The sequence below is a fragment of the Ochotona princeps genome, chromosome 10 (genome assembly GCF_030435755.1).
Source record: "Ochotona princeps isolate mOchPri1 chromosome 10, mOchPri1.hap1, whole genome shotgun sequence".
Lineage (NCBI taxonomy): Eukaryota > Metazoa > Chordata > Mammalia > Lagomorpha > Ochotonidae > Ochotona > Ochotona princeps.
The window spans coordinates 24564842-24578328 of NC_080841.1; the positions used below are offsets into that span (position 1 = coordinate 24564842).

Here is a 13487-nt window from a genome sequence, read left to right on the forward strand (position 1 = left end):
GTTCTTGCTTGGCTCTGTATAGTGTTCTGTAATAGAACATGTGAAATAAAGTTTTCCCCAACAGGAAAAATAGGAGTAGTGCTTTCGTCCATGTAACAAGTTCCCTTTTAAAACACTAGCAAAATCAATGGAGGACCAGCTCAGCTACCAAGGGACAAAGCAGGTTCCTGAACAAGTCCTTAATTAAATTTCTCTAGATTTTCCAGCCCATAGAGATTGCAGGAAATTACAAGTGTTTTTGTTTTTAAGCTGTGACAGTTTTTAGACTTTAAAATCATTAATTAAGAATTTGCATAAGAGAATTTATGTAAAAGCAGCACATTTATACTTGAAGGTTTGTAAGTACAGAGAAAAAGAAGTATAGAAAGAGTTGTCTTCTGTTTTGACAAAAGGATAAGTGGGCGTTGTCCAGCATGGGTCGAGAACTCTGTTTTCTAAAGGGACAGCAAGTACACTCTAAGACTCTCTGTGTGTGTGTGTGTGTGTGTGAGAGAGAGAGAGAGAGAGAGAGAGAGAGAGAGAGAGAGAGAGAGAGAAGGAGGGAGGGAGAGAGAGATGCCAGGAGTTCAACACTTGCTCCCTCACTGGACACTGTTAGGAGGAACGGAAGAAGAGTTCCTCCATGAAACTGATGGTACCATGAAGGTCCCAGCATCCTGATGTACATACAGTGAAATAGTTTCTCAGCCCAATTTTAACTTCTAGAGCTTCGGCTTCCTGAATAGAAAGCGTGCTGCATGAGGAGGTGGGGACATACTATGAGGTCTTTTGTGGCTAAGGCACGCTGACATTTCAGCTTCTGGAAAGGCTGGAAGAAGAACTTGGAAAAATATTGCAGATGGTTCCCAGAAAGATCAAGAGGCTGAGGAATTCTAATAGAGCAGAATATTCAGGGCCTGATCAAGTTAAGAATAACTTTTCGTTACATCCTTGCAGCAGCAATCAATACCCAAGGAATGCAAATGGCTGAGATTGGACAAGCTTCATCTCACACCTGAGCCAAGATACTCTAAAGAACATTCTCCACAGGAGGGGGTCAGGAGGAAGCTGCCCTTTCCCAAATGTTATCAGGGTACTTGAGGAAAGGGTACAATTGAAGACAGAACAACATGAGAGAGTATCTGGTTAAATTTTGTCATAGATGATAGATAGATAGATAGATAGATAGATCAGAATTTATATTTCAAATTATTTTTGAAAGCCTGTTGTGTATTGTATTATAGTCCTCATAGAGTAGAAGCTGCCTTAGTATCCAACTTGGGCATAAAAATCACAGAATAATTTTCACAAGGGATGCTTAATAGACTGAATGATCAGTTATAACTAAGTGTATTTTCTCAGTGCTGGAGTAAACTAAAAAACAAATTAACTCAAAGAACAGGAAAAAGTCAGTACCTAAGGCAGAATATTCCATGAAGGAACACACCCAGAAAGCTTCCGCGTGACATCAAGGCTCCGTCAGAGCGGACCCGACCCCACCAGAGACAGGCTTTCCCCGAGGTTGCCCGAAGGCAGAAAGTCCTGAGACCCCTCTCTCTCCAGTGCCTGAAGTACTGGACCACAGAGCTCACACCAAGAAATCCTTCTCCACAGTGCCTGGGCGAGTACAGGTAAATCCCAGAACACACTCGGAAGGCACCCTCCACCTTGACTAAGTACCCATGCTTGCAATTTACAGGGATTTCCACATGTGTCCTCTGCGCTTTGAGTGCTCATTTGGGTCCAACCTAAGAAGGGAGGAAAGCAAGAAGAACTAGGGGAAGTAGGGAAAGCTGCCCATATCTAACTAGTATTCCACCCACCAGATCCAGGAAGAGAAACTTCTGCTTCCTGAAGGTTCCCTTCAGCGTCCTCTACAGATAAAATGTAACAATACACCAAAACGGAAAAAAAAGCTATTTATAGCTTCCAGTTCATTTTCGCAAGTCAATGAAAAGTGGATTTAGAATAAACAGGTAATAAATTTATAACTAGCATGAGCATACACTAAGACATTTGAAACCATGATCCTCAGCTTATTAGGCAACATCTGCACAGGAAATTACTTATGTCTTATTAAAACAATGTTTGAATAAATTAGAAGGCAATATCTTAATGTATTATAATATTCTAACATTACTCAAATACATTAATAGGATGCTAATAATGTGCATCCAGATCAATAGTGATGAAGACCAGGTAGCAACATATACACTTGATAATAAAAGATAATCGGGAGTCTATATTACTTTAGAAAATTTACAAAATTAAATACATGATTACATTAGAATACTTTCGCTATAATGAATATGTTTTCTTTTAAATTTCCTTCATTGGATGTTAACAGTTTAATAATAAAATATGTATATGCTAGAAACAAAGTTAATCTTCAGGTAAATTATTTTACAACATCATCATCAGATTGCTAGTCAGGAATGCTAACAACCATAGCCATAAGCATGGGCTAACCCATCCCTAAGTGTGTCTTGTACTTGGTAATAACATGTATTTTCTTCTTGATAACATCATATTTTCTGTATTAGTGACTTCCACCGTTGTAAAATAAAATCATGGAGACAATTCTAATCTGTGAACACTCAGATTAATATTCTTATCATTTCCTTTCTTTGCTATATCACAAAGTTGAAATGGCATGCACAACTGAAAATTGTTAGGTATTAAGCTTTTATGTAAAGTACTCTAAGAACGCATGAAAAGGGCTGAGTTAAGAGAGTATCACGAAAGTTTGGATTTGTCTAAATACACAAGAAAGCTAGTCATGAGATCTTATGAAACATTGTCTACACATGTTAATGCGTATGTAAGCATGAGCATATTATACACATACTTGTGTGTGTATACTTACATACAATATATAGAGGAACGTTTCAAAGATTCATGGAAAGATGGCATATTTTGGTGCAAAAAACCTGAAATCCATGCATAGTTTTTTCACAATGTATCTCTTTATGAACTTTTTAAAGACCCCTAGTATTCACCACTCAAGTGCCAACAAATTTTCAAATGTTTCATGCATATAAGTAGTTTTTAGAAAGCTCATGAAAGATGTATAGTGTAAAAAATTATGCATGGATTTCAAAAACCTTTCACACGACTACAAATTCATCTTTCTTAAAAAATGGATCAACTGGCAGGTGAAGCTGCTGTTTATGACACTGTCATCTTTACAGGCACTGGTGCACACTCCTGCTCTTTGAGCTCCCTTCCAATGCAGCCTCCTGCTAATGAATGGCCTGGTAAAGGCAGAAGATGATGGCCCAAGTGTTTGGAACACTGCCTCCTAATGTGGCAGTCCCAGATAAAGCTCCTGACTCCAGGCTCCTACCTAGACCTGGCCCAGTGCTGGCCACTGATGCCAGCTAGGGAATGAACCGGTGGGTGGAAGATCTGTGTTTTTCTCTCCCTCTCTCTGTGTAATTCTTACTTTCAAAACAAATGAATCTTTAAGACAAAACAAAAACTTGCTTTCAGATGGTAAGTGACAGGGAGACAGCATGCATTCCTCTGTACTGGTTCATTCACAAGATGCTTGCAAGAGTAGGAATAAGCTAAGAGGAGGAACAAGAATTGGAACTCAGTTCAAGTCTCCCATGTGTGTGACAGGGACTGAGCTATCTGAGCCATCACTGTTGCCTCTCAGGGTCTGCATTAGCAAGAAGCTAGAATCAGTCATCATAAGTATATTTTGGAGCTAGGTATTCTGATGCAGGGTGTGGGTGTTATAAACAATGGCTTACCTGCTTGGCTAAATGCCTACCCCTAAAACCCTTCTTATTGGAAAGGCAGATTCACAGAGATGAGAGACAGAAAGATCTTTCATCCACTAGTTCACCCCCCAAGGCCACAACAGCCAGAGCTGAGATGATTCGAAGCCAGGAGCCAGGAGCTTCTTCTGGGTCTCCCACAACGGTACATGTACCCAAGAGCTTGGACCATCTACTCCTTTCCCAGGCCATAAGCCGGGAGCTGGATGGGAAGTGCAGCAGCTGGGACACAAACCGGCACCCATATGGGATGCTGGCATTTGAAGGTGGAGGATTAACACACTGGGCTTTAGCACTGACCCTAATTTTCCATCAATTTTTAAGTACTTTTTTCTGTGCCAGTGGATCATGATCTCACAACATACTTTCTATTGACCTAGACAATTCCATAGTACTCCAAGCCAGATAGGAAAAGTTTCCATTCTAACAAAGAATTCTATATTGGTCTCAAGCAAATGATTAAACTTGCTGGGAAGACAACACTGTTTATTTTCTTTGAAAAGTTCAATGATTCCCCACCTATAATTCTGAATGCCTTTATTTAACCCAAAGATTTGTGTTCATTCAACCGAATATAAGTAGTAGTGTTTCCTTTTCATATTACACATGCTAGCCATGCACTGGAAATAGAGCACTGAACATGAGGGTATTATTAGAATGATACAAAGTTCGGATAGTGTTAACCAATTATTCTTACTGTTCAAATGCTATCAGGTGGATAATTTTCACATCGCCGGTTACAGTGATAGACAAGAAATACTATAACTGGCATTTTTAAAATGAAAAATAAGAATTTGGGAAATAATGTCTTGCTTAATAGGGTTATAGAAGTGGCTTATTAGTGAACGAATACACATTTACTTTGTAAAACACTGACTTGGAGTCTTTATCAGTATCTTCATGAAAAGGAGCCAGAATGTTGAACTCATAATGGATTGTTCTAGAACATATATCATAGCCTGCTACTATGAAAGACATGCCTCAGGATTGGATAATACTATGCATTGTTTTTAGTTTAATTTTTTGACTAAACCATCTAGTAAGGAGGACAAGCTTTAGGCACAACTTCAATCAGTGTTACATACATAAATTTTTTCTCAATATTTTTACAACTCTTTTTTACATCACAAAATTTTAAGTTTCAGGACACCTGGATCATGCTGGTATTTGGAACAAAATAAACATTTTAATAGCAGGTTTTAGGATGCTTTGCCAACATGGCAGATGTAAACAGATGTTCATTTCCCTCTGCAATTTGCATCATAAAGTTCAGAGTTTCCATTAACTTCAAAGAAGACCAGGCATACTGAAGAGACACTTAGAGTTAAAAGAAAGTGCTGGTCATTATAATAAACTAGCAGCAAGACACAGAATCAGGTAAAAAAAATATGACCAACTATCATATATGAAAAACAAACTATTCTATAAAGGAATTTTAAAGTGAGTCATTATTTTGAGATAAGGCTTTTGTCTATTCATTATAATACCAGTGTGTCATCACAGCTTCACAAACTTTCTAAATTACACATGTTAATATAGAATTAGGGAAACTGGATATTAATCCAAGAGAACAAGGTAGAAACTTGAATTAGAATCACTGTTTTTTGGTTTCTTAAATGAGTCCCTTTTGTTAGCTCATAGAACAAGACAAGAAGTCAAAACTCAGAGAAGGCAGAAAAGGAAAAATGCAAAAGCTTCTGCTTTTTTATTCTGTTTAGAGAAAAAGTGTATCTAAAATGTCTGAGTACATAGATTCATAGTTTATAGTTTCACAGTAGTTTGATTCCTAGCTCATTTGTCACTTTCATAAAAGTTAAAAATGCAACAGTAACCTTCTAATGCATATTTTTATCGTTTACAATTCAAATTCTTGCTGCTATACTTTATTGTTTACAAATAGCAATAGATGCACAAATTCTGTTTCTAAGTTTAAGAGTTGATTTTCTATAAATTTTAAGAGTTGAGTATATGATAAACGGGTAACTGTATATATTTTCTATAATGTTTATACCCAGGTAAATTTAGATCCAGTTTTAAGTCCTCATCTATTTTTAAGTGAAAATTTAGAACTCACAGAATCATAATATTTTTTGAGAATCATAATATTTTTATCTAAACAACAGTTCGTGAACAAACCCATTCATTTAAGGATGAACAAAGATTTTACAGACTATCATAGCCTATAACTTATTTAACAATAAACCAGGATTCTGAACTGTTACATACTGTTATTCAAAGCCCATTGAGTACATGAATCACTTCCGTTATTTTGAGATAAGAAATGATAAGTAACCGCATCTTTTGTGATACTGTGTCCTTGTGTAGCCATTTGCCTGACAGAATCTACTGAAATGAGGTCTGAATCAAACAGTAGGAAGAGGAATGCTTTCATGTATCTTAACAGCACAGTGCACACAGACACCCCAGGATCCTTCATCAATGCCTCTTCAAGCATTTGATAAGCAATAAGTGCTTGTCAAATAAAAAACATCTTTCATTGCATCTCTTTGATTACTAGTGAGACTATAATTCTCATACTACTTGAGATACTTTATGCTAAACAAAGAAAACCATAGTAACATTTACGGTCAATGTCAAAGAACTTAACTAATGTATCCATTTTTAGAATAGTATATCTTTTCATCACCAAACCCTTAAACTCACTGTATGGGTATTGATCTTCAGTTGTGAAGATTTCAAAGCCATCCCTGAATAAGCTGTATGTAAGCCAATGGGTATTGGGAGAATCAGGTGGGCTCCAAGAGAGATTGATAGCAGAAGAACTCTGAACTTGTCCTCTGGGTGGAGGTTGCTGAGATGGAGCTAAATTACAATGAAGAAAGCATGTATTAGCAAAAGCAATCAATAAGCACACAAGTAAACAAAAGTAAGATATTCAGGAAAAAGATCTTTTGATTCAGGATTACTTTATCAGGATGACATGTGGTTTACCAAGATATTAATAAACAAAGGGTGTCCAACATGGGTTCTCTGAAACAAAGTTTTTTTTATCCACAAGCATCAAATAAATTTGTAGGTCAAAGCAGCTGATATAAATACAGCTGGTGGGAGAAAACCACAGCTGTTTACTTTGAACTTTCTTCTCTCTGTCTCTCTCTCTCTCTCTCTCTCTTTCTCTAGGAAACTACCCAATGATGCAAAACATTTTCTACCTAATTAAAAATTGATATGCTATATTAAATTTTACAGCTTAAATAACACAACTTTTAAATTTTCAAGAGGAAGTTTTCCATTTCATTAAGCATATGCCTTATCTTGCTTCCAGTGCACAGTGTAAAAGAATATCACTTGATGATATAAAAACCCATGAATGTTCAATAATCTAAATATAATTAAGAAATAATTTTATATGCTATGTGAATATACAGATATTTATCAGAAGTGCCTTTAAAAAGAAATATGCTTATCAGGAACCATGGAATATTCATCTAATTTAGTGATATTTTATGTAGTACAAATGCCTGTATCATGATAACACTCCTCTGTTACTGTAAATTTCCATAATCTCCCTAGTTTTGAGAGCAAGTTTTCTTATTTTTCCCAGCACAAAGATAACAGAAAAAATATAAATATTTAAGGGTAATTAAGCATCTATTTAGTTATCCCCTCCTTGCTCAAACAAGATATATAATCTTCCATCCACTCGAGAGTCAGAACCTAATCAGACTCTCATTAAAGAAGATGTCATGGGTATAGATTTTCTGTGTTGTCTTGTTTTTTAAACCATTAATCCTTTAGTTTAGAGATTTTTAACAGTCACATATACAAACAAATCTATCCAATAATGACCATCATTTTTATATGAAATAGCTGGAGTCACTTGGTGACCAACTCAGGAGTTCAGGAGACCCATGAGAACAGAGACCCTTAAACTAAGGTACCTGTGCAGAGCTTAATAGACTATTCTCAGAATTAGAAACAGAAGAAATCGTGGCTGTTTCTGGATTTGGTCACAGCAGAGCTCTCTTTTTATTTAATTTAATTTAATTTTTGATGATATTTACATAGTTGATCATGGTGGGAAGGGCCAAGGATCAGAGAAAAGTGGGCAAGACCATTGTTCACACATTTTATTTTCTTCTTTCTGTATCTGGGTGTTGTGGGGAAGATACAACGGTCCAGATTGTCCCACATTCCATTTAGCTCTCATACACATCATTGGGTGTTGGAGCCTAACTCAACCCAACCGACTCCACCAACTAGTCCACACTCATTCCAGTGGATGCCACCAGCTGTCCAGCCAGGCCTTCCCCCTAGTCCTTTTTTTCATGCTCACCAATGAGAGTTGCAGCCCATCAGAGAGATGCCTACAGTCTCCCTAGTGGACTCACTCTCTGCCCCAGATCTTGCCCATTCCAGGTGGCTATGCAGTCCAGTTCAACAAGACTTTCCCCTGTCCCAGCACTTGCCAGCTGACATTGCAGCCAAGCCCAACCTGCCTGTCCTTACTCCAGTTCATGTCTGTACAGTGGACACAAATGGTTAGTCCTGCCTGGCTTTCCCCCCAATCCAGTTACATGCAGGTGAACAAGTGTTGCAGCCCTGAACAGCCTGGTCTTTCCCCAGTCTCAGCTCTCACACTCACTAGCAGGAACAGTGGTCCAGCAGGGGTGTCCCCACAGCTTCCCCACTAGACTAGCACCACCCGCTAAACCCAGCCTCCGGGGTGCTGGTGGGTGCTGTGGCCCAGTCTGGTAAGGCCTCATCTCAGAATTTGTCCACAGGTCTTATAGCCAGGCCTGGCCCAATCTGCCCCCAGTTCCAGCTTGTGCTGGCAGGTATTGCCACCCAACCCGACACAGCCAGCCCCCAAATCCTAGCCCTAATGTGAACTGACTGGTGATGTGGCCAGATCTAGCCTATTTTGCACCCCATCCTGGTTCTCAGATCTGCAAGTGAGTACAATAAACTGGCCCAACCTGACCAAACCCCACATCTGATCTACATGTATGCTGGCAGATATTGTAACCTGGCCTGGTCTGGGCTGTTCCTTGCCTTGCTTCTTGCATTCACCTGCAGGGATTGTATCCTGATATAGAGTTCCCCAAGCTCCATATTGGATCTATTCCTAGTTGCAGATCTTGCACACATTGGTAGGTCCTAGGCCTGGGCTAACTTATTCCACCTCCTGTCCTAAAAGAAACAGTGACTTTGCTCAATACCCAATCCGGTTCTTACTGTTAGGTGTCATAGCCCACCTAAACTTAGCCCATGTCTGAATACAACTTGATGTAGATTCATGGGAGCTGTGACCTAGGCCAGCCCATTCTGTACCCAATCTGGCTCTCATGAGCACAAGTGGGTGCTGGAGTCTAGCCCAGTCTGGCACGCTCCAGAACCAGTTCATACACATGCCAAAGGACACTGGAGCCATGTCGATCCCAGACTACCACCACATTCTGGCTCTTATGTTCACCAGTGGGAAGCACAACCCAGCCATGGGGTCCCCTTTGCTCCCCAACCAGGCCTGTTCCCAGCCGCAGATGTTGTGCATGCCAACTCAGCCACGCGCATCCCCTGTCTTGACTTTTGCCTTTGGACACTGCAGCCTAGCCTGATCAGACCTGCCCTCAGTCCCAACACTTGCTATTGAGTGCTACAGCCTGGCTCTGCCCAGTTCAATCCAATACCAGACACATGAAACACTTGTATGTGTGATCGCCCTGCCTTCCATCCTGGCTCCTGCCTTTGCCAATGAGCTAAGGTTGGTCTGGTCCTGTACAGTCCACCCCCATTCAAAATCATACCACACACTTGCCAACGGATGGAGCTACCAGCCTGGTCTGACCAACACCCAGGCCCGAATCTTCACTAGCAGGAGCTATGGCGCACCAGGGGAGTTTCCCAAGTTCCTCCACCAGACCCACCCCCAAACCAAGATCTCACATGTGGCAGCAGGTGTTAGGTCCTTACAGGTCACAAACTTGTCCCTGCATCAGGCCTATGTATGAGTGGTGGATGTTGTGGCCCAGCCTGCCAGCAGAGCTCTCTTTTTAGGTATGCAGGATGATCTTGAGTCCTGGAATCAATGGTTCCCCAGAAAATGCATAGTACTCATCACTTAGTCCCATCCAGGGTTTAGATGTATTACAGCAAATGGCTATAGAGGGCAAGCAACAAAGAGAGAAGGCACTGTAGCACAGTCGAGAAAAACCAGACACAACCTCCTAGGATTCTTCTTTTAGTGTTTCCACATAAAATACGCTTAATGCCCCCCATCAATGTATGTGGAAACACCTGCAGCACTGCCAACCAAGGGAGCTCAGGTGAAATTCAGTGTGCAGGACATTTTTTGAGGGTTGTCCACGTAAGCTGCGTTCATCTGCATACAACAAAATTCTGGATTCCCAGAACAAAAACCTAGTAAGCATAAACAAAGCACTTCATTAAAAAAAATAAAGTAAGCATGACACCTGCACAAATGGGCACCTTCACAAAATCTGAGTTTATCAGATCCCAACCCAGGGTCAACTGTGTAAGCAGGCCTTTCAAGGACAGGCAATCAATCCTGCTTAGTTAAACTTCCTTGTATCCTAAAACTCAGAGAGCCGGATGAAGAGCACTGGGGATCTTTCAGCACATCTGCAGGGACAACCAGCTCCAGGCTGTTCCTGCACTGAGCGAAGAGATCAGACATCCCTGTCTCTCTCCTGGCTGACAGTTGGCTAACCAAGAGCCAGAGGGCAAGTGAGCTACAGCACAGACCTCATAGGGTTTTGGAAGGCAGAGCAGGGTGGGGAAGTATGGAGCAGTAAAGAGAATCTAGCCCGCATGATGGAAAAAACTTTCAGCTTAAAGCTATTGCTGATTTTTAGTACTCATGAGTGACACACTCCATTTCAAAAACACAAATCACATTTTAAAATAATATTTCAGAGGACTGAATGTGAAATACACAAAACTTCATATCCATTATGCATATCCTCCCTGAAGATCATCTCTGAACTTAAGGATGATAATAATTGCCCCCTGTGTTTAAGGGAAAATATTCAAACTGGATACACATTTACTGTTCCCATTTTGCCTTTTTCTTCAGAATGTCACTTGTGTGAAAATGACCATATGCCTACTAAGATATCTGACAAGAGTCTCAAACACATGGAATGTGAATTCTTTCTGAACAGCACCATACAGTTTTGAATTCATGGATTTGTCATATTTCGTGTGGCCACATTAGTCAAGCACTGAAAGTGTGTTTCATCTTTTTAGTGGATTTTAAAATTGGGATTTTGAATGCTATTGTTTTTAGAGAACCACAAAGATATGTAAACTGTCTTGTGTCATTCTTAAAAGGCCTTGAGATCATTAGACAATTGAATATTTTTAGTGAACATTAGTGACTTCATCCAAGATAATGCATGCTATCAGGGACATGATAGATTCTCAGGAGCAATCAGAGCTGATCCTCTTTTCTAAGACAGCACAACACTTTAGGTGACTTAAGAGACACAGAGAGAGCCTTCAAGCCTATGTCAAATGGTGTAGAAAATGAATTGCATTACATGAAAATGTCTGTGGTTACAAGACTTCCTCATACACAGAGTGCCCTTGTCAAATGTTTAGGTTGATTGCTTGGTATGACCATTTGTAACTTCAATCTTGTCTGACTCCACAATATAAACAAATACTACCTATTTGGCATTTAAATGAGAATGTTCATAAACCTGAAGATTCAGGCCGTTGCCTGTAATTTTAAGAATGAAATTGGGGAATGGTACTGTGGTTTAGCTGGTTAAGTTACTGCCTGTACTACCTGCTTCTGGTAAAGGAGTCAAATGGAAACCTGGGTGCTCTACTTGCAGTCCAGCTCCCTGTTAATGAGCCTGGAAAAGCAGCAGAAGCTGGCCCTACTCCTTAGGTCCCTGAGCCCATGGGTGAGATTCAGAAGAATCTTCTGGCATCTGCCTTTCGACTGGCCTTACTCCAGCCATTCTGGACATTTGGGGAGTGAGTCAGTGGGAGGGTGATCTCCCTGTCTTTCCTTCTCTCTTTGTGCAACTGTGCATTTCAATATATAAATATATCTTTAAATAAAAATGAAATCATGGTAATGGAATAACTTGAACCCAACATTTGTGTGCTCAAAGCAGAAGTCTGAGAAAGTGTTCACTGACTAAAATTGCCAAGAATGGCCTTTGTGGCACTAGACTTTCTTTGTAGTAGAAAAACAAAACTTTACAGCTGGCTTTACCTGGTGTGTAGTCATTAGCTTGAACCCCAACCTCAGAATGGTGGCAGCTGATCATTTATAGGAAAAAAATAACAATGTCTATTTTCAGGGCTAGTTTACACAAAAGTTGTGTGGGTATATATATCCCTGTGTGTGTATGCATATAAATTTAGGTACATAAAAATACATGTTAAATGTAATGATTCAGGGCCCGGCACAATAGTCTAGGGGTTAAAGTCCTCGCCTTCCAAACCCTGGATTCTCATATGGGCACCAGTTCTAATCCCAGCTGCTCCACTTCTCATCTAGCTCCTTGCTTGTGACCTGGGAAAGCAGTCAAGGATGGCCCAAAGCCTTGAGACCCTGTACCCACGTGGGAGACCTGGAAGAATCTCCTGGCTCCTGACTTCAGATCGGCTCAGCTCCAGCCAATTCAGCCACTGGGGGAGTGAACCAGTGGACGGAAGATCTTCCTCTGCTCTCTCCTCTTCTCTGTATATCTCACTTTCCAATAAAAATAAAATATTTTTAAAAGATAATGATTCAGTAAACATCACTTCAAACCACATAGTTAAAGCTTCCTTGAATCTTTTATCACAAACACCATTAAGGATTTCTATTGTGATAGAGACATTAAGATACGGATTATAATCTGCATTAATTCACTATTAGGAACATGATCATACGTATCCTGAATTGAATTCTTAAGTTTTATGTCAGAAAGCCACTGGAGAGCACATAGTTCATCATAAATGAGACAGTGTGTGGAAATGCCACCTAGAAGAGTGGTTACCTGAGAATAAGGGGAAAGTAAACACTTGCTTTGTTCAAACTATCAAGTTATGATGGAATGACATAGAATAATGACAGCTGGAGAGGGCTGCACACAAGCTTGTTAATTATCATCCCATTCTGCTAGAATGATAGCACTGGGAATTTCTGAACTGTATTCTAATAGAAGTAAGAGAAAACATGATCAGAACCTTTGAGATGTACCTGGTTCTGTTTGATGGGTGATTGGTGAGAAATAAGGGAAACCAAAGATGGTAAATCAAAATATTCTCTCCATGTCAGCCTATCTTCCTCTCTCTCCTCTCTAATCTCTAATATCTTCTCTCTCTTTCTCTCTCTCTTCCCTCACTCCCTCTCTCCTCTCTGTCTCTCTCACACACACACTCCCTCCTCCTTTCCTTCTGCCCCTTCTATGTCTTCCTAACTTCTGTGCTTCGCATCCTTATATGTTCCAAGTGGATGAGCATCAAGTGTACACTGGGTGAAGAGCATGCCCTATGCCAATTAAGGCGCAATTGGAGAATACTGTACATCAATTCTACTCTGTTAGAAAATTAGTGACATGACAAATGTCTAATTGCAGTGGAAAGTGAGTCACAACCATAGCTCCTGGTATTGTTAGGCAGGTGGGGACTACTAAGAAAAATAGGTGCCTTCCATAGATGAGATTTAAGTAACAAAATAACTACTAGAAAACTCTAAGTGATACCACTTTGAAAAATTAAAAACTCTTCTGGTCA

At 40.0% G+C, this 13487-nt stretch overlaps 1 protein-coding gene across 1 annotated transcript in view; it reads right to left on the reverse strand.

The window, feature by feature from the left end:
* USH2A (usherin) overlaps positions 1–13487 on the reverse strand; it is a 641433-nt gene that overhangs the window by 474980 nt on the left and 152966 nt on the right. Inside the window, exon 15 of the mRNA XM_004578639.2 lies at positions 6429–6587. Within this exon, the coding sequence (XP_004578696.2) occupies positions 6429–6587 (159 nt within the window). The remainder of the gene's footprint in view (positions 1–6428; positions 6588–13487) is intronic.